Consider the following 22201-nt stretch of genomic DNA (forward strand, 5'->3'; position numbering starts at 1 on the left):
AAAGTATATACAGTAGCTCGCATTTGCCCCTCACAAAATAAGCATTTTAATGTAAATTCTATTTATCAAAATGTATCGGCATGGGAAAAAAATCAACAGTTACGTTATAATCATGAAGCCCTACAGCATACTGCTTTTGTTTGTTAATGCCTGCAGGTTATCAGTGATAACATGAGTCAGATTGGTGGAGATAACATCTTCTCCTCCTCCTCCTCTTCCTGGCTTCCTCTAGTCTTTTCATCTCTGTTGATGGATGCACTGGTTTGATCATCAGGTCTCGCCAGTCCAGGGAGCCAGAGAGTGACTGACATGCTAGAGGCAGCGAGGAGCTAAAGAATGCAAACAGGTCCATGTGTTGGACAAAGAGATAAGAGAATATGTGTTGAAAGGCGCATGGGGGTCCCCTGGGGGAAACTCGATGAGCTGACACAGGGGATGAGAACATCTGACAAAGTCAGACTGAAAGAGCTGAGAGACTGGGAGTGAGCACAGAATTCAGCTTCTGTTTAAACCAGTGATGGACTGGGACTAAAAACATCCCGGGACTTATGCCGGCCTAATGCCATTGTCTGCCTGCTGTGTAATGTAGTTCATACTGTATATTGATTTTCACTGTATTTTCATATGTTTGAAATAGCTGTTGTTACATTGCTATGGCAATGCAATTAAAGTAAACACTAAGCAATAAAATATATATCATAGGTGCCTTAAGCGATTCTTTTGGAATGCCACTCATAAAATGTCCCTACTACCTGACAGATTTCACTGAAATAGGCTACATGTCTACTGCTTCTGTGACAGCCCTAAACTCAGTAAAAACAATAACAAAAAAAAGAGTCATGGGAGTGGCCTGCTTTGAAAAGTTACTTGCTAAGACACTGAATGAAAATTCCAGGAGAGGAGAGGAGGAAAGAGCTATCAGGAAGCAGGCTAAGCATGATAACATCATGACATGTCATTAGCCTTTGTCCACATTTGCTGTGACCTAAAGCATTTCATAATTCATCAGCAGCCTGTGAGTCATATCTCTATTTCAGATGAGCATGGAGAGAGGATAAGTGCATGTACTATATGTGAGGACATACCATCAAGTAGGAGGAGCATAGTGGAGCTCTGTGACTGTTTTATCTAACTGAGTTCCTGTGATCTCAGCCAGTTTTGAAGACAGTCTTAAGGCTGTAAGCTTATACAATAACCAAGGGACAAGCTAAGCTGTTGTAGAATCAGCATATGCTGATTAACTCTTTGTGTAAAATATTCAGCTTTTTGTCTGGTCATCATTGATGATAATCCATAATAACAAAGTCTTTGTTGGCATGAAAATTAAGCTTTTAAAAAGAAAGAAAGCTCACTCTCATGTTGTTCCACAAAAGGAGAACACAAAAGGAGATGTTAGGCAGCATAGTTCGTCTCAGTCACCATTCACTTTCATTGCATAATGTTTCCATACAATGAAAGTGAATGGTGACTGAGGCTGTCATCCTGTCAACATAACCCTTTTGTGTTCATTTTTTATTCAAAGTTTGATTAATTTTTATTTAATCATAATTTTTTTTTTTTTTTTTACTTTTATTCAGGTACAATTATTTTCATAGAATAACGAAAATCTGTATAAGGCATGGTGTAGTTAGCTTTGGTGTGAAAAATGATTCTCGAATTAATTTTATTGCTTCTTGAGTAAATTAATCTTGTTTTAAGGATGTTTAGACATAGACGAAGATAACACAAAGATACTAATTAAGAAAACATTTTAGCAGTGTAACATCTATCTTATCAGAACAGATGAGATTAAGAGTCTGTATCATCTATTTTCCAATTTTTTAGTAACGTTAAATACGGTAGTATCAGGTGTCTGAATGGCAATATGCATATGTAAATTACAGTTGTATATGCAGATGAGGTCACGCATAATAAAAAGGCATCGTAAACTCCACAATCTTACATTATATGGGATATGTAAAGTGAACTTTGCACAGATTTGTACATACATACATGTGACAGACATACGTACGGTTTTACAATATCCATCTCAAAATTTTAGTGTATCCAAATCTGCCTTTTGTGCATATACACACTTTTAGGACAATATGTACACAAATTTTATACATGAGGCTCTAGGTCTTTACACAGAGGTTTTACATGACTAGCAGTGATGATAAGCTATTGACTAGATAGGCTTCATTCTTTTCCTCAGACATTATTCCACCTGACTAAAGGCAAAGTCAAAGATACTTCCATTAAAGAACTCTAATCACGTCACCAAAGGCAGAGATTAGGTGATGCAATTGACCTCTTAGACACTTTCCTCTGACCTTGCTCTGCCTTGGTTATCTGCCATACACACAAAACACAGATCAAAGCCGGTCCAACCGAGCTACGCCGGCTGCCTGTGTGGGGTGGAACTCAGCTGGCACTGGAGATTTCACATCACTGCCCTTGGGCCACCTCTCAATACACCAAACTCCAGTACAGACTTCAGCCTTTTGGGGCAAAACACATTTCAAATTGACTTCTAAGGAGCTTAATATGCAACATTCTGGCAATCACAGACACTTTCAAGAGAAACTGTGTTACACAGAGAGATCTTTGGAGAGCATCTGCTATTTTGGATAATCTATTTCGATATAAAATAGGTAATACAAGTGCCTTTTTTTCCCTAAATACCATAATTTCCCCCAGAAAATCTGACATGTTACAGTTAAGTGTTCCTTTATCAGTCACCTCCTGTGAAGGTAATTGGTTTTGAACCTCTGTATGTGAAGTCCTCTGGTGCACTTGGACTGCCGCCAGTTTGATGCTGAAATTATGGTGCCTGTTTAAAGTAACCCTGGCTTTTAAAATGTGTCAACACCCGCCCTTTGATTTGGTTCATCAGCTGTATTTCTGAACAGACTGACTGAGGACTCATTAGATGCCCAGTCATTTTTCTTAAAGGGATAGTTCACCCAAAAATGAAAACTTATCATCATTTACTCCAAGTTCCAAACATCTATTACTTTTTTTTAGCCTCAGCCACCATTCACTTTCATTGCATCTTTTTGTCCATGTAATGAAAGAGAATGGTGACCACAATTCTGCCTAAAATCTTTTATGTGTGTGTGTGGGGGAGGGGGGAGGGTGAGTGGTGTACGAGGACATTTATTTATGGTAATACAAGGGTATTACGCTATAAATGTGGTTTATTTCTAGTGTCCTCATAATTCAAGTCATTTAAAAAAAACATACTAAACGATGTTTTTTTGAAAATGTAAAAATGCAGAAAGTTTTTTGTGAGGGTTAGGTTTAGGGTTAGGGTTAGGGGATAGAATCTGTAGTTTGTACAGTATAAAAATCATTATGTCTATGGAGAGTCCTCATAAGGATAGCCGCACCAACGTGTGTGTGTGTGTGTGTGTGTGTGTGTGTGTGTCTGGTACTTCATAAGGGTGAGTAAATGATTTTTGGGTGAATTATCCCTTTAACATGCTTTACATTGACCTCTAAAGTCATATTGTAGTCCAAAGCTTGATTTTAATAATAACAATAAGTTACTTCTTTTTATTCTTTTGTGATTTTTGCTCTTGTGTTTGAAGCGTTTCTGTGTGGTGTAAAAAAATTTTAAAAAAACCTTTTCGGAACACATGTATAATACAGTCTGTGTACACCGATCAGCCACAACATTAAAACCACCTGCCTGATATTGTGTAGGTCCCCCTCATGCTGCCAAATCAGCACCAACCCGCATCTCAGAATAGCATTCTGATATGCTATTCTTCTCACCAAAATTGTACAGAAAGGTTATCTGAGTTACCATAGACTTTGACAGTTCGAACCAGTCTGGCCATTCTCTGTTGACCTCTCTCATCAACAAGGCATTTCCATCTGCAAAACTGCCCCTCACTGGATGTTTTTTGTTTTTGGCACCATTTGGAGTAAATTCTAGAGACTGTTGACATGTGAAAATCGCAGGAGATCAGCAATTACAGAAATACTCAAACCAGCCTGTCTGGCACCAACAATCATCCATGCAATTATCTAATCAGCCAATCATATGGCAGCAGTGCAGTGCATAAAATTATTCAGATACAGGTCAGGAGCTTCAGTTAATGTTCACATCAACCATCACAATAGGGGAAAAAAATTTGATCTCAGTGATTTGGCTGTGGCATGATTGTTGGTGCCAGACAGGCTGGTTTGAGTATTTCTGTAACTGCTGATCTCCTGGGATTTTCACACAAAACAGTCTCTAGAGTTTACCGAATGGTGCCAAAAACAAAAAACATCCAGTGAGTTCGAACTGACAAAGTCTATGGTAACTCAGATAACCCCTCTGTACAACTGTGGTGAGAAGAACAGCATCTCAGAATGCTGTTCTGAGATGCGGGTTGGCGCTGTTTTGGCAGAACGGGGGGGACCTACACAATATTAGGCAGGTGGTTTATTGTTGTGGCTGATCGGTGTATACTGTAGATCAGGGGTCGGCAACCTATGGCAAATGTGCCAGCATTGGCACATGGAGGGGTAATCACTGGCATGCCAGCAACAGCGAGAGAGGAGTAGACTATTTTATTTATATAAATTCCGCACCTGCATTCCAATCTACATCTTGATGTAATCCTTCCTCATGATCACGCACCATGTTTTCATGAGATGAATGGAAGGCTAAACAAAAAGTTAAAATGTGACAAGATTTCAATATACCTAACAGACTCATGCAGCACGTGCAAGCCATTCGCGCATCACAAGCCGGCAGTGCTTCACTTTCTGTTAATCGCACGAGTAAACGCGCCCGCTTTGCTTTGGTCAGGCTGCGCGGATGACAGCCTGCATTCCATGTTTCATTTGTTTATTTTGTTTTCAGAACACCACGTGATGTAATAAGGAAAACACCACTATTAATCCTTGAGGTTCCCAACCCAGCACACAGGTACACCCTCCTTAAACCACAGTCACAATCAAAATTACATTAAATGATTAAAAGAGAAAACATAAGGGTTCAAAATCTGAGTCTATTCAAAATATAAATTAAACCTGGAAATAAAGTTTTAGTATTTTGCAGGTGCGATTCATCGAAAAGTGTTAAATAGTTGATCGGCTTGCACACGCAGCACGAGTCTCATCACACTCCCATTCAGCTGACGAAAACACGCTGCGTGATCATGAGGAAGGATTACATCAAGATGTAGATTGGAATGCAGGTCAGGTGACAAAACTTCATATAAATAAAATAGCTTGCTCCTCTCTCGCTGTTGCTTGCGTGCTAGTGATTACATGATTACAATGACATAATATAAGAAATATTTAAGATTCCACACAATTTTGTGATCAGTAATCCATTAAGCAAATTTGTGACATTAACTGTGTTAACTCATTTTGTGCAAAAGGACAGGTTTTCTTTCATTAAAGCACTTTCACAAGATGCTCTGTGAAAATTCACATGCAAGGTTTTTCACATGCAGGTTTTGCACAAATTTTTCACTCAAACTGTTATGCTGGGGGAGGTGGGGGGGGGGGGGGGGCGGTGGGATTACAGCCATTGACCAGAAAAATTAAAAATGGCACTCCATGTCAAAAAGGTTGCCGACCCCTGCTGTAGATTTGTCATACATTTGACCTACATTTAGGTAAATCTCAAGTGTAAAGCTTGTCTTTCCACCTCAGAAACTGAGTAATGTGCAAAGCTGCTATTTATCAGCCCCAGAATCACTCTTTTCATCAACAATGAAAAGGAAGTTCTTTAAAACCATTCCGTTTTGTTGTCATGCAGGATAGCGCTTCACAAAATTTAATATGATTCTGTCAAACATTGTCGCCTCACCAATTATATAAACTCCTGACTTTTTTCTCCAACATTCTGTACATCTTCAAGGCCACCAGAACGCCTCTACACTTTCCTTTCTAAGGTTAGAGTTGTCACGACTCGCGCATGCTCCCACGGTGAAAATCTTTGGCTTTTGTCAAGCACAAAAAGCAGTCAAGGTTTCAGAAACGAGAATTACATTGAAACTAAGCCTCTCTATTTAACTTTTATTCCCAAACATCAGTAAGTCTATGAACAATGAAGTACGACTATGTACATATTCATCACAAATATGACTATTTCAAGACCTTGACTGCTCTGCTCTTGACTGCCTCAAGCATAACAAAAAAGCTTTTCCATCTACCTCAAGAGATTAGTGACCTAACTGTGGAAGTCTCTAGAGCTCTGAAAGTCCGCTGCCTCATTTGTCAAAGCTGACCCCAAAAAACTCAGCTGTTTTGTCATTTATCTTTGCTACCTTTGGACCTATTTTTAAGGCATGTCCACCCATTAAGAACGAAACATGGGAAGAAGTAGAACAAAAACTAGTTTACTCTCAAGGCGTGATGTAATTTTAAAAAAGGATCACGAGTTCTGGATTTTAAAAAAAAACACTGAGCACACACTGACGGTCACTGTCCCAAACAGGCCGTGGTACGAGACTATACAAGAATCCAGGTGAAACTACATATATCTAAAAGCTACTAGAAATATAAATAGCTTTTTCACCGAATATTATACACACAGTATGGTGACATTCTGAAAAAGAATGCAGCATACAAAATTACCTAAAAGGGTTTCCCCAAAAATGTATAATTATGTCATCCTGTACTCTTCCTCATGTTGTTCCAAACACATATCAAACCTGTATAACTTTCTTTTTTCCGTGGAACACCAAAGGAGAAATTGATCAGAATGTCCAAGCTGCTCTCTGCCATACAAGGAAAGTCAATGGGGATCAGCACTGTTAATCTTCAAGAAAAGCATAATAAAAGCGATTTAATTACTTTTATATGAATTAATATGAGTTCATATGATTCATGAACTCTATTCCAAGTCTTCTGAAGCCATATGATAGCTTTAAGTGACTGAAATGTTATTCTTTATTCAATCAAAATCTTGTCACCATTATTTTTTTATCATATGGAAAAGAGCAGCTTGGACATTCTGCTATAGATAAATTATTCCTTTTGTGTTCCACAGAAGAACAAAAATCATAGTCTGAAACAACATGAAGGTGAATAAATAACAGAATTTTCATTTTTGGGTGAACTATTCCTTTAGAGTACTTCAGTCCATTCAGAAATAAGCCCAGAAAACATCTCGTTGCACATAAAACAGGTCAATAATTGTCATTGATTAAGATGTTAAGCCTCTGTTAATCAATTACCCAATCAAACTCCTGCAACAGACGCTTTTGTAATACATTTTGCAATAATGCTATTTGGATAACCTCTATTAAATTCACCCTCTTAGGGCCTGAAGCAAATACATCTCAAGAATGTGAAAAAGGTTTGTTCATGCTGAACAGCTTAAACAAAAAGTAAATGAATGAAAAAACATAAGGTATAGTTCAACATTCACTTTCATTGTAAGGAAACAAAGTGCAATGAAAGTGAATGGTGACTGACACCAAAATGCTGCCTAACAACTAATTTATTCCAAAAAAGTAAGAAAGTCATACGGGTTTGGAACAACATGAGAAAAAGTAAATGATGACAGAATTGTAATTTTTGCGTGAACTATCCATTTAAATTCATAATTATTATTTTCTGCCTTTTTTATCTTGAAAAAGTCACCTTGAATGGATGCCTCGTCTTTCATTACCACAATTTAGAGCAGCAGCGATGGGCAGTGTTCACTGTGTACTGTTAACTGTAAGCTCAATTGAAGCAGTGGACCTATTCCAAAGTGGGTTTAATGTCCTTAATATTATTAACCCGAGCTCTGCTGCAATGCCAGAGAGAACAATGCCACTCAATGCAGTTTGTGCCGTTCCTTGATCTACCCAGGCATACGCCTTCAGATTTCCTTAAAATTATACCATGCTTATGTGAGCAATTAACAATTTTGTACCTTCCACTAGGCCCTTGTAAAAAGTGTTTCTAATGAACGCATAAAGCACAAAGATATTTAATTCATGTCATCCACTTCCATTTTCTGTCTTTGAACACACTTCACTGCTTTTGACAAGGAATTGTACCAATACGTAGGAGTGTATTCTGATGTAATTGTGTTCGCTGCATGAGCATGCAGTGCATCTCTCATCTTGCCTCAGCAGAGGACAAGCGAGTCTGGGGATAGCTTTATTCATTTTGCAGTAACATGAAAGCCCAGTAGCATGCTGTGAAGATGCACTTCTCCTCTGCCTAAAATACAGTATCAGGTACCAAAAACTTGGAAGCACAGCATATGTAATTCTCTGGCACTCTGTCAATAATAGTGAAATCTGAATGCTTGTCACACTCAGTTTGTAAACGTTTCAGTCTCTCCTTCAAGATTTTGGATAAGCTATTCTTTTTGTTTTACACTTTTCTACACACAAACAGTGGCAACTACATTTGATTCACATGAAAACAAGGTTGATATGGAGTGAGGTACAATCTGCTCAATAGGATGTATTGTCTTAAAAGGATAGTTAGGGACTGATAGCCTCAGTCACCTTTGTTTTTCCATACAATCAAAGTGAAAAGTGACCAAGGGCTGTCATGATCTCAAAGGGAAGATTTTTAGTGAAGAGCAAGTAAAATTTTGGTCTGTTCCTCACAGAAAGCTATCATTTGTCTTCAGAAGACTTGGAATAAAACACATGTGTCATACATACAGTAATGGTACTTTTCTGGAGCTTTTTGATTTGATGGTCCCTGCACAATTTACTTTCATTATATGAAAAAGAGCAGTGTGAACATACTGCCTAAAATCTCATTTTGTGTTCCACAAAACACAGAAAATCAATACAGGTACAGGTCTGGCATGACATGAAGGTGAGTAATTGATGATATAGGTGAACTATCCCTTTAAAAATTGTATTGTGTAAAGTACTGTCATACTCTTACTTGAGAGAGTGAGGTAATCAAATTACCTTGACGTACCCTTAACCGGGGCAAACGAGCATTCCAGCAGCCAGAAAAACATCTGCCTCCTGCCTCACCCTTCACAGCTGCACTGACCTGTCTTTAATTAACAAGCCAAGCTTTATAGCACTCTGAATTCACTGTCATTTTCAAGCCTGCTCTGTACTTACAGCTTGTCTTACGTAAGATTACAGTTTGGCTGTGTTAAGGTCCGCTGTTAGCAAGTGGCCCGAAGTGTGATTACACCCTCCAATGGATTTGTCCTTACATAACAGAGCATGCAGCTGGGGGGGTCAATCTCTCAGTTAGACCTTTGTTGTCTAATAAATGTCAGTGGCTTCATTTACCTCATTATTGATGGTAAATAATGTGCAGTATTTAACTAAAGCAACAGATGGTTGGCCTGTGACCCTAGATTGCTAAGGTGCACTACCCTGTCTTCATAATATATTTCATTTTTAGTGGCATCAGCCAGGCTGAACTGCGGCGTTTCCAAGGGTCAATGGCAAATTTCCAGAACATAGTGCAGCATGCAGCTGCCTGAGAATCCTTGTGTTGAGCTGCAGGACTGCAGCAAACCTGTTTGCTTTTATTTAGAGCCAAAATAAATGTCTTTGAAAAGACCACTTACACTCTTAACCAACCCACAGGGACCACCAATTTAAAAAAAGCTAGATTTTCTTGGTGACATTTTATAATGATATGACATTCTGTCATCATTTACTCTAATGTTGTCCCTTTTTTCCAGACAATAAAAGCGAATGGTGATTGAGGCTATCGTTCTGCCAAACATCTCCACTGAGAGAGAGTAAATGATGACAGAGTTTTTATTTTTGAGTAAACTGGCCCTTTAATGTTCATTCAAGTAGAAATGTTTTTATTTTATTTTTTAAATAGTAATTATTTACATCTGTACATGGAACGCAATATTTCCCTGGTTAAAAACCCTGGATGCACAATATAAATTAATAGACTTCCCGCAATCAAAGTCTACAAGGAGTCGAACCCCATGTTTAAGCAACATTTCCAGCATGGTATTTTCCTGTGAATAAATCTCTATTCCTCCAAAAAAAAAAAAAAATTGTTTTTCTGTTCAATTCAATCCAGTCAAATGTTTCCTGGCAGATTTTATATGGTTTAATTTGCATAAAAAAATAAATAACAAAAATTGTCAATCTAAACATTTTGAGGTTCAAAATTAGCTCTACAATTACTTTTTAATGGCAAAGAATGATTAAATGCAGAATTTAAAAATAGGTGGCTGTTGGCTGTCCACTGCCTGTGTTAAATTGGGATTTTGGAGGTGGGGGAACCCTAAAATTGCAAACCCAATCTCATTAAAATTCATTCATATTTTACGAGTTGGCTATTTCATATGATTTCATACGAGTTCGTTCATATAAAATTGTACGATTTCATCACGTGCAAATGCCCGGATGTCTAATGTGGAAGTAAGCGTGAGTTTCGTGCACGAGGCATTACGGACATGCATATTAATATTATGCCCTTACCCAAAACCCTTATCTAAACCTAACCGAACAGTACGTGTAAACATGACAGGAAGCTGTTGTGTGTGACAGAAGCAAGTAATTGTCGCTATTCATTGGCTGTAGTGAAAGTCGTACGAATCCATACCAGTGCAGTCGTATGATATCATACAAATTAGCCAAATTTAGAAAAGTCGTATGAATCCTTACGAAATTCGCCGTGAGAGTGTGTAGAAAATCAGGAGGTGATTCTTGTGCCCTAGGCAAGCTTTGCTAGTAAAAACCTATCATAGGTAGCCATGTTTAACCCCTCTGAGGTAATGGCAAGTTAAATCCATTGTGCTGGCATGTGGTTAAGTGGACAAACTGAACATCTGTGTGAGGTTTGGAGTACATAGAGGTGTCCTACAACTGTGCTTTTCCCAAGGGGAGCAGATACGCATCTCTCTTTACACTAGTCGTGCGATGATACAGTTGCGAAGAATATTTGAGGCTCAGGGGACAGTGTATTCTAATCAGGACATTAGCATTTGTAGAGATATTTGCAATCACTATTCCTCTACAACGGCACAATTATATTGCTCAGGAGGGTGGCTCACAATTGTTTTGAATGAATACAAGTCTCTGGGGCGTTTTTGCTGAAATATAACAAACAAAAAACACTTGCAAATTGTTCAGCCCTCGCTGAAATCACAATTAGCAAGAAGACAGATAATATCAATGAGGATACATTGAGTGGTACTGATACCATTTTACTCTCAATGGTATAAGTCACAGAACTGATTAAGTTCTGTCCATTTTTAGGGTTGTGCTTGCCCAGTGTGTTCTGGCCCCAGAAATAAGAGGTTTCTTAATTTGTTTATTTGAATAAGTACTCAGAGGAATTGTTCCCCCCATAAAATCAAGTTTCACTCATTTGAGAATTTTCCTTTTTGGCTGAACTACCCCTTTAATGCTTTAACGCTTTTGGTCAATCCTCTGACCATTTCCATTGTTCCCTAATATGGTAGTTTTGAGATAAAGCAGTGACATCACAATGGCCCTACAGATGGTTAATTATTAATTAAATGTACAATCTCCACCACGTGGTTGTTCGCTCATCTAGAGCAACAGCAGGTTATTACTTTTAAGATAGCAGCAAGTTAATTACAATTTGTTCATTAATGAACTAAGCAATTACTTGAGTGAAAAGCTCTTTTGTGTGTCGTTGATGAGATAAATATGTTTTGTGTAAATATGAAATTTCACTCACACCAGGAGAGGATGGATGGATGGATGGATGGAATATGTTATAGTCTGAGCTTTTTCTATATTCATAAGTGTGTTTGAGTTCAAAGGTGCATGGTTAATAGGATATGCAGATTTGCATGATCTTCTGCACATGGCTCCTCAATGCCTTTAAATACTCATACGCATGGAAGAATCATCACAGCAGAAAAAAACATAATTGTGAACACAACGTAGTAAGGGCTGAAACAGGTAAGCATGCTTAAACAACACAATTCACAATTACACCATTGTGTGCTCTTGCATGCATTAAACAAGCCTCTCTGGGATGACAAGTCCCTCCTCAAAACTGATAACACTTGAGAGTTAGGCCATATCTCATCCAAAAAAGAACATTATGCTCAGCAGACTCTGGATACTAGGTCCATGAAAAACTTAAGTGCTTTGCATGCCTAAAAGGAGGTCACAATTAGCGTGTAAGAATGGTGTCTGCTCTGAATAGAAAGTCTTGTCTAATCATGAGCAAAACATCTCCTCTCAGCTTGTGATTTGTGTCCCAGCTAACCATGCTCAAACCACAAGCATCAGCACTCTAGAAGGGATGGAAAGAGATGTTCTACATGCAGTTTAAAGTACCCACTCCCCCCATACTGTCAAAAGAACGAACAAGTGGGTAAAAATAAAGCCTTAGGCACCATTTAGAACAAACGCGCTCCTGCAGGGCAAAATGTTGCTTAGACGCAAGGCAATGAATATAACGGAACGCAAATGTCTCGAGACGTGTCCACAACTGAACACTCAGAACAGATTGTAAATCTAATATTGCAGCATAAACTGCGTTCAGCACTAACATTTGGAGCGTGTTTGCACTGTTACCTGATCTGTACAATTCCTTTAGTGAATCAGATGCTAAACAACACAGACAATATATAAGGAATAACTGAAGACAGACCGTTGAATTATCGAAAAATATTGCACACCCAAGGTGGTAATGCCGTTACACCTCGGGTGTGTATTACTTTTCAATAATGCAAGAGGCCGGAGTCAATTATTCAGCTTATACCACGGTTACCACACCTCGTTAAGGGTTTTATCTCAAGACATTTTCTGGTTTCCAGAAAAACGCTCTTGTGAGTGGAACTACTTTCTTCAGCCACAGATTCAGCACCTTGCTTTGATACAGTTCAAGCCTTCGTTGCTAGTTCGCAAATGCCACTTTAGAACTAGCAACGGAGGATTGTGAGGCTTGTGCTGCTTTACTGGAGCACTTACTGGAGTAATAAAGTAGTGTGTGTGTGTGTGTTTGTGTGTGTATGTGTCTGCAGGGCTCGACATTAACGCTTGTCCGGGACAAGTGGATTTTAGAAGATGCAAGTGAAAGAGAATTTTACTTGCCCGACCGGACAAGCAGACTGATTAAAACATCAATAACGAAAAAATAACTGGTTATAATTGTGATAGGCTAGGCCTGTGTCACTTATTAGAAAGTTCATATTCTTATTCTGCTGCTGAAAGTAATCCAGAGCACGTAATTTTATAATTCGCAAGCTACCTAGTAACAGCTGCGCCGTTTGATTGACAGGCGGCATATGTGTGCGTGTGCAAAATCTTGGTGAGGTATTCATGTAAACACAGAGAGTGATGTCTAAAGTGAACGTAAACCGTGGAGAAAAAAGTGGATTTGTATTAAAACATCAGACTTATAAGTATAAATATAAGCTAATAGGCCTGCTGCCGTCTAGTGTAGTGTGTCATTATAATAATCAAACAACCATAACAAGAAAATGAGAAAACACTCACTGCTCTTCACTGGGTAACTTTAGTAGCTTTAAAAAGTATTAATGTATTATAATCATACAGTGAATACTAGTAGTTCTATGTTGCATTTCATTCTGAATGTTTACTTGAATGCTTGATAGCCTACTGCTAAAAACTTTTAAAGCTGTTAAAAAAGCATGGCGATGGAGGCTTTTCTTTATTTGACATAAAATAATTATCATATGGCAATAGCCTCCTCCCCTACCCAGTGTAGTTTACATTGCTGTCACAGAGACTTGAGTGGATTGCATAGATACACTATTAGGTTGGGCATCGGTCATAATTTTAGGAAACATACAACAGAAACTTTGACATGTACTTGAGCAATGTACTTTTTTTCTCTCCGGACAAGTAACTTTTTTACACGGACAAGTGAATGATCAATTGCTTAATGTCGAGCCCTGGTGTGTGTGTGTGTGTGTGTGTGGGCAGGTTTAAGTGGTTTACAAGGACTTTTTTTTAGGTTACAAACTGGTAATTACAAGGGTATTGTGTGTGTGTGTGTGTGTGTGTGTGTGTGTGTGTACATGTTTATACTACATTGTAGGGACCACAAGGATAGTAAAACCTGAGATCACCTACATTGTGGGGACCAGCCAGCGGGAAATGGCTTATTAAACATACTAAACTATGTTTTTTTGAAAATGTAAAAATGCAAAAAGGTTTCTATGAGGATTAGGTTTAGGGGTAGGGTTAGGGTTAGGGGATAGAAATTATCGTTAGACCTGTATAAAATCCAAAAAATGCATGGAAGTCTATGGAGAGTCCCCACAATGATATAAAAACATAGTATGTGTGTGTGCGCGTGTTATGTGTGTGAATGTGTGGGTGAGACGAGGAGCGCATGGGTGCTTTTTAACCAAAATGTAAACAAATGTAGGATACTGTAGACATTGTTTGATGTTCTTAACCAATTTACTTTAACCAATGTCTTTGTTTATATGGTTATTTTGCTGTGGTAGCATGTACGGTGTGTGTGTATGTGTGTGTGTGTGGGTGGGTGGGTGAGAAGAGAGCGAAAGAGAGAGAAAGAGAGGGAGCCCAAGGATGCTTTTCAATCAAAATTGAAATAAATTTAGAATAGTATAGACATTGTTTGTCATTTTTATCTGATGTACTTAACCAGTGTCTTTGCTTTAATTGGTTATTTTGTTTTGGTAACCTGTAGGCCCCTTTGAAATAACTGAAATAATTTGGCGAAGTGATATGGAACCGTTATGCGGTCAAGACCTGGAACTACTTCATAACTGTGCATTTAGTTGAAAAATAATTGCACACCTTAGAACATTTGTCACCAATCACAATCAAGCATTCAACAGACCCATTGTATAAGTGCGAATAAATGACGCTATCAGGGGGAGCAATTCATTCTTAGTCAATTCCTGCCCTAATGCCTAATTGAAAACACAAAACATCTTTTTTATAGCAACTAACAGACAGCAAATGCTTTGTATAAGTACAGAACATCAACAACGGGCTGATGTTAACAGAGTAGCATGAATAGAAGCTGAGTCGATGTGTATATATTGAATCAATTTCTTGGTCTATTAGGTTTGTGATCAAAGGGTACATTAATGTATAAGCATTTCAGAATGTGTATATCCATACTGGCAAGGCTTAGAAAAGATCACTGCATTGAGCATTCACCTGTCAGTGATGGACGAGAGAAAGAGAGCGTACCATTGGTAAGTAATTGCCTAAATGGCCGTCTCCATTGTATGTTGCCTCTACTCTTGGCACCTGCGTATATTAATTGACAAAAATTTGTCTTTAGTCAATTGCTTCAGGCAGGAGATATATGGGAAAGTAACCCAAAAATGTCAATAAGACAATCAGTAGATCTTTGGCTGTAAATGCCCACAAGCATGCCTGTGCATGAGCCTCCTTCTGTGGGAGGCAGCACTTTAGATATAAAACAAAGAATCTCCTGACACATGCCAATGATCCCTGTGTTAATAGAGACCAAATCCTGCTGTATGGGCACTAAATGAAGTAAGACCTGCCCAGAGGCCCAACATTAATTACCATGTGTATGGTTTCTCATCGCTCAACAGACACTGGGATGACAAATCCATGAGTTACCATTAATTTCACCTTGTCTGACCTGTGAAAGGAAGAGTGCACCCAAAAATGAAAATTCAGTCATCATTCTCACCCTCGTGTTGTTCTGTATGACTTCCTATCTCCTTTGTAACACAAAAGGAGATGTTAGGCAGAATGTTAGTCACTATTCACTTGCATTGCATCTTTTTCCCATTCAATGAAAGTGAATGGTTACTGAGGCTGTCATTCTGCCGAACATCATCTTTTGTGTTCCAGAGGAAAGAAATTAATCTGGGTTTGGAACAACATTTGACTGAATAAAGAAAGTAATATACATTTTTTGGTGAACTTCCCTTTAATAAAATTAGAATTCTTAAAATAGAATTACATATTGCTAGCATGATGTAGCCTAAATGTATGTAAACCATGCAAACTGTACATCAACGTCACTAGTAGTACAGTAGCATACATACCCACGGCCTATCGATATATAGTTTAAAATTTAAACATGTGATGTACATAATTCAACAAAAGAAGATGCAAAGGTCCCTGTGAGTTAAAACAGTGCCGACATTTATCTTCTTAAGGATCAACACAGAGTACTTTAAAATTATTTAAAGTAATGCAGAAGAAAATCTCCCGAGAATAAGGTTTCAAAACGTTGCTTCATTTAATACAGTGACATCCAGGGATGAAAACCGAGTAAACACATTTAAATGCAGCAGTGAGCACTCATGAGAAACACAGGATTATTACATAAACTCAATGCAAGTCTGCGATGAGAAGCTCACAAAGGGATTTTATAGTGAGTTGCAATTCAGCTGTGCAGTTAGTGTTAGGTAATGAGAAAGGCACAAAGTCAACAGAGTGGCAAATGATTGTGTCTTTGGTTTAGTAACTTAACTGTATCATGAGCTGATCTCTGATCTGATTTTGTTTTCTTTCTTTTTTGCCCCTCTTTACCACATGACACAATGAAGTAAGAGTTGCATGATGGCAGTTGTAACTGAAGCGATATTTGTTATTTGAAGTCAGTTTCAGAAAAGTGATTACTCCAGTGAAAAGCAACTTTTGTAGGTCTGATTAAGCATATGTCGTGAAATAACTCCATATGGTAATTTGTCAGGGGAACAATTAAGGCACGATGCATGTTGTGCTAATAGTATTAACATACATCATTGTCATTACTAAACCACATGAGTGTAAATTTTTACCCACTGAACTAATTTTATGATGACAATAATATTACAGGTTTCCATTTCAGGAGTAAACAGATTTAAATGTTAAAAAGAGAGAGTTTACCCAAAAATTTGAATTCTGTCATTATTTACTCACCCTAATGTCACTCCAAACCAAAATGACTTTCTTTCTTTTGTGGAGCTCAAAAATCTATTTAAAAAAAAAAGTCTTCACACTTCTTTTTGCCACTTAATGAAAGGTGAATATAATGAAAGGAAGGACAAATTAATGTGGTGCCCGAAACAAATAGTCAGTAACCTCAAACCCCATTGGTTCTTGCTTGTCTCGTGACCAAATGTCATGACGTCAAACCTGTGCCTTTTTCACCATATTTGACTTTGGTGCGTATACACAGCTCATCAGAGGTTTGATTTTATATTAAATTTTGGTCTGTTCATCACACAAAGTGATTGTATGGCTTCAAAAGTGTTGGAATATAGTGCATGAGTAGCATCGATTACTTTTACTGTAGTTCTATGGTGTGTTTTGCCCATTTTGAAGCTTGACAGCCAAAGTCACTATTCACTTTCATTTCATGGCAAAAAGTTTGAATACTCTCCTTTTGTGTTCCATGGAAAAAGAAGTCATCCTAGTTTGGTGTGACAATAGGGTGAGTAAATAATAACAGAATTTTAATTACTGGGTGAACTATCGCATTAAAGGGGTAGTTCACCCAAAAAATGAAAATTCACTCAACATTTACTCACCCTCATGCCATACCAGATGTGTATGACTTTCTTTCTTCTGCAAAATAAAAATTAAGATTTTTTTATAGAATATTTCAGCTCTGTAAATCCATACAATGCAGAGTTAATGGGTGCCAAAATTTTGATGCTCCAAAAAGCACATAAAGCCATCATAAAATTAATCCATACAACTGTAGTGTTTTAATCCATATCTTCAGAAGTGATATTATAGGTGTGGGTGAGAAACAGATCAATATTTAAGTCCATTTTTCCTAGAGTCTTCTCCCTGCCCAGTAGGGGGCGATATTCATGAAGCATGTGAATCACCAAAAACACAAGAAGAAGAATGTGAAAGTGAAAGCTAAAGTGGAGATTGACTGAGCAGGGAGGAGAATTTATAGTAAAAAAGGACTTAAATATTGATCTGTTTCTCACCCACACCTATCTTCAGAAGATATTGATTTAACCAGTGGAGTTATATGGATTACTTTTATGTTGCCTTATGTCATTTTTTGAGCTTCAAACTGTTGGCACTCATTGCATTGCATGGACCAAATGAGCTGAGAAATTCTTCTAAAAATCTTAATTAAGTTCAGCAGATGAAAGGAAGTCATATACAGTACATCTGGGATGGCATAATGGTGAGTAAATGTTGAGAGAATTTTCATTTTAAGTGTGAACTATTCCTTTAAGTAAAGTAATGTTCTTGAAGACTTTAGTATTCAAAAATGTAGCCTTCTGCTTTTTATCCTTGTTTGGCATATTTTTAACCCAAAGGGAAAACCAGGTGAGTTAATGTCTGAAATATGACAGACTGACCTTATCCGCCATGATCATGGACGAGCCCCCATGGATCCCCAGGATGGGTATCAAAGTCTGAGAGGAAATAAAATCCAAAATCTGGGCGATGGCTTCCTGATCTGTGCCGTCCCCAAACACCACCCCATGGATTTTAGTCCCCGACATGAGATCGCACACATGGGTAATGATGCTTTTGGGGTCTGTCTCATTCACTAGCAGGGTCACCACGTTGACATCAATAGGATCATCTTTGCTCCACAGAGCCCGTATATCTCTGTCTGAGATGTAGCGTGTTTGACCCAGGATCACAGCAATGTTCAGTATGGGCACTTTCTCTGCCGCATGCGAGTTGCTGATGAGGGTAAGGAGAGCTGAAAGAGTCAGAAGAACCAACCTGGAGAACCCCATAGTGCTTGACTTCATTCCCTAGAAGAACAAACACACACAGTAGAGGTTGCTTGTTAAATAATGCATTCAAGGATTTTAGAATACTCCAGGTACTCCCTTTTTGTAAATGCCTGGTGCACTCTTAATAGTGGTTAAATGCGTAAAAATGATATTACAAGCAGTTGTTCTGCTGGTATATAACAGTATTTAGGTGTCTTAATGGGATAGTTCACCAAAAATGAAAATTATGTTATTCATAAACTCACCCTCATGTCATCCCAGATGTGTATGACATTCTTTCTTCTGCAGAACACAAACAGAGATCAATATTTAAGTCCATAAGTTTTTACCATTTTTACCTCCCTGCCCAGTAGGTGGTGATTTGCACGAAGAATGCAAATCGCCAAAAACAAAAGAAGAAAAATGTAAAAGTAAATGTGAAAGTGGAGAGTGATAGTAAAAAAAGAACTTAAATATTGCTCTGTTTTTCACCCACACCAATCATATCGCTTCAGAAGATATGGATTTAACCACTGGAGTCTTATGGATTACATTTATGCTGTGTTTATGTGCATTTTGGAGCTTCAAAATTTTGGCAACCATTCACTTGCATTGAATGGACCTACAGAGCTGAGAAATTCTTCTAAAATCTCTGCTGAAGAAAGAAAGTCATACACATCTGAGATGGCATGAGGGTGAGTAAATGATGAGAGAATTTTCATTTTTGGGTGAACTATCCCTTTAACACAGCTGAATTATTTTTGTGCATCATTTCCGGTTTCTATATTCGTATATTTGTTATTTTATATTTAACATTAATTTTATTACATTATATTTGCAACTGAAATTCCTGTGAAAATACTGTACATTCATGCCACCTCTGTGCAGCAGAAGTGTCTGTATAAATTCACTTTTTCATGGTATATATGCTGCTTCAGATTTAGCCATTGCAGTGTACAGACTACATTATTCTTGCCAAGAAAACATGAAATGAGTCATATCCAAACCGTATGCAGCAATTCTTAATACTCTGTTTACCTTAGAATTCCATTAATCATAATATTTAATTGATCACTCTAATTATAATATCTATTTGATAACAGTATTCATTTTCATCCTTACATATACAATTGAGTCCAGTGGTGCGGTAAGCGCAGAATTTTATATTCTCATTTTGAAATTTAGGCAATGAATAACTAGGCATGAGAAAATGATGAATATTACATGTGACACTGGATCTGAGCAGCAAGCAGGGCAGAAGAGAGTGGAGCTGACATCATTACATGAAGAGTCTTGGACTGACTGAGAGGAAGGAGCTAGGGAAAGGCTCTCCGCCACTGTTGCCAGCATGTATGTGCAAACAGATGCATTATAAAGCAAGGCTTAAAATTGCAGAGAAATAACATATGGTGGGGGGTATGGTTGAAGCCTGCTATTCTCATGAAGATGCATCATCAGCATCACATTATCATTATTTAAGATTGAGCCAGCTCGATTTCATAGTTTCGGCTGATCAAACTAAGAAATCGGTAGAGCCAGGTTAGCATAGCATTTTGATGCCTGATTGTCCATATTCACTTAGACACTTATATTTAGCTTTACATTGACTTTACAATGATCAAATATGAAGTATAACAGCAGAACAATCCCTATGTATTTTTATTATTATTATTATTATTATTAATAATAATAATATTATTATTATTATTATTATTATTATGACCCCATGTAAAGTTAATGTGTTATACTTTTTTTTTTTTTTTTTTTTGGAGTGGTTGAGTACTTAATAAAAATTGTATGTTCATGCTCTAGACGTGGTGAAAAATATATAAATCATCAAATTAATACAATCATGAATTAACTTTGACAACAAAAAAAACAAAAAACAAAAAAAACAAATTTTTTTAAAGTATGTGGAGCCCAGATGGCTGACACTCTTTGGCTGGAGGCTATGTCTTAGATTTTGACTATTACATTTGAGAGAGAGAGATATTAAACATAATTTATGAATATTTTGCGGTTTGGGCTGAATGCCTGATTTTGTTATTTTAAGCAAATGCAATATCAGTGTTCTTTCAACGTTACACAGATCTTAACATGGGGAATATAATCTAGATGAATATTCATTCTGACCCCTCATTAATTTCCTCAAAACGACCATTATGCAACTGCGCCCCCTGTTGACACATCCCGTGCGCTCCGCGTGCTCAGCTGGAACGACGCTTTTGGACAGAATAATATTATTCAATGGAAAACTATCTGTGAGAACTACTACTAAGAGGTTTGACAGTATCCCTCATTCAGTCAAAAAAAAAAAAAAAAAAAATCCTCGCTGAAAAAGGAAAGCAGCCTGCAGTTATCATCTTTCAAAACGACGAAAAGTAGCTATTCGAAGTTGGATCAACAACTGGACCAAAATCCGCATTCATCTGTTCCACATCAAAAGAAACACAGACAAGTCTTCTCTCATTTAAACCCCTTTTCAATGAACACACCTGCTTTTCTTTCCTTATTCTGTCTTGTTCAATACAAAATGTTCTCGTTTAATCCAGCAAAGGCACAGAACCTCAAAGATTTGCTGCTCTATGATCATGACACGAGTTTTCTCGCAGGTAGCCTAAAACAAGAACACGTTGTTTAACAGAACTCGATAAAGCACAACTTATGACGCCTCTGTTTAAATTTTATTGTTCTAAAACACTAGTGTCTAGCGGTTGAAAAGCAACACATTTCATTTGCTCCTGTTTTATGCGTTTGTGAGGTTCGCGCGACCCCTGTGATGCAGTTAAACAAAATCACGTTTTCCTGCATCATATTTATTTTTAACACCATTAATTGTAAAACTATGAGTGAATTTTAAATTCTAATAGCCTACACTTATGTTCTTTCTCTGATGCAATTCGCTTTGGAGACGCGTAAAATAGACCAGTGCCTTTATTTTATTTATTTATTTTGGACCAAGCAAAATTTAACAAAAGGAAAAATGTAGGGATACTGATACTACTATACTCACAGCATCCCTCTTCCACAAAGCTCCAAAAATGTTGAATGGGGTGACATTGCAACAGTCCTCCTCTCACCAGCCAGGTTGGCAATATGGACAGTTATCCCCACAGACGAATCCCTCAACTTCAACCCCAAAACCAAACGAATCAAATTAATCCAACGGTTTGCATGTTTGCGATTTATCCATGACTCTTCCTCGCCGCGCGCTCGCAAATGAAACAGCGCGAGACGCACGTTGGGAACTGATTCCGCAAGAAATTAGATGAAGGCAGTTCTGCAGCAGGACCACAGGACAGTCTCACGCAGTCCTTTTTCCTCACAGCCTCTCTGGAACTGAGGGATGCCGTCAACAGAGGTGAAAATGAGAATTACACCCTGTTTCAGAGCACGGCACCCCCCCTAAGAAAACAGTTCCAGCGTTTAAACGCAAAGGTCTTCAAATGTGACGATTCAACTTGAGTTGGTCAGTATTCTCAGACATCCTGTGTTTAGCCTAAAATGCAATGCCAGTCGTCACTTGTTCTCACTTAGTCCTAAAAGTTAGTAAAGACATGAACCGGACAAACGCCTTCGTGATATTGATTATCAATGATTACTTCGGTTCGGTTTGTGGAGCTTTAAACTGCTGCGGCGTGATTCTTCAGCTTGATCAAT

General features: G+C 37.9%; 1 protein-coding gene across 1 annotated transcript in view; it reads right to left on the bottom strand.

Annotated features, from left to right (window-relative positions):
• The window catches only part of LOC127450085 (glutamate receptor ionotropic, NMDA 2A-like), a 264291-nt gene extending 242539 nt beyond the window's left edge, over positions 1–21752 (bottom strand). The window contains exons 1-2 of the mRNA XM_051713824.1: positions 21555–21752; positions 18173–18580 (exon numbers count right to left, since the gene is read on the bottom strand). Of these exons, the coding sequence (XP_051569784.1) occupies positions 18173–18577 (405 nt within the window). The 5' untranslated portion in view covers positions 18578–18580; positions 21555–21752. The remainder of the gene's footprint in view (positions 1–18172; positions 18581–21554) is intronic.
• Between the last annotated feature and the right edge of the window lie 449 nt (positions 21753–22201).

Source organism: Myxocyprinus asiaticus, chromosome 13, assembly GCF_019703515.2.
Source record: "Myxocyprinus asiaticus isolate MX2 ecotype Aquarium Trade chromosome 13, UBuf_Myxa_2, whole genome shotgun sequence".
NCBI lineage: Eukaryota > Metazoa > Chordata > Actinopteri > Cypriniformes > Catostomidae > Myxocyprinus > Myxocyprinus asiaticus.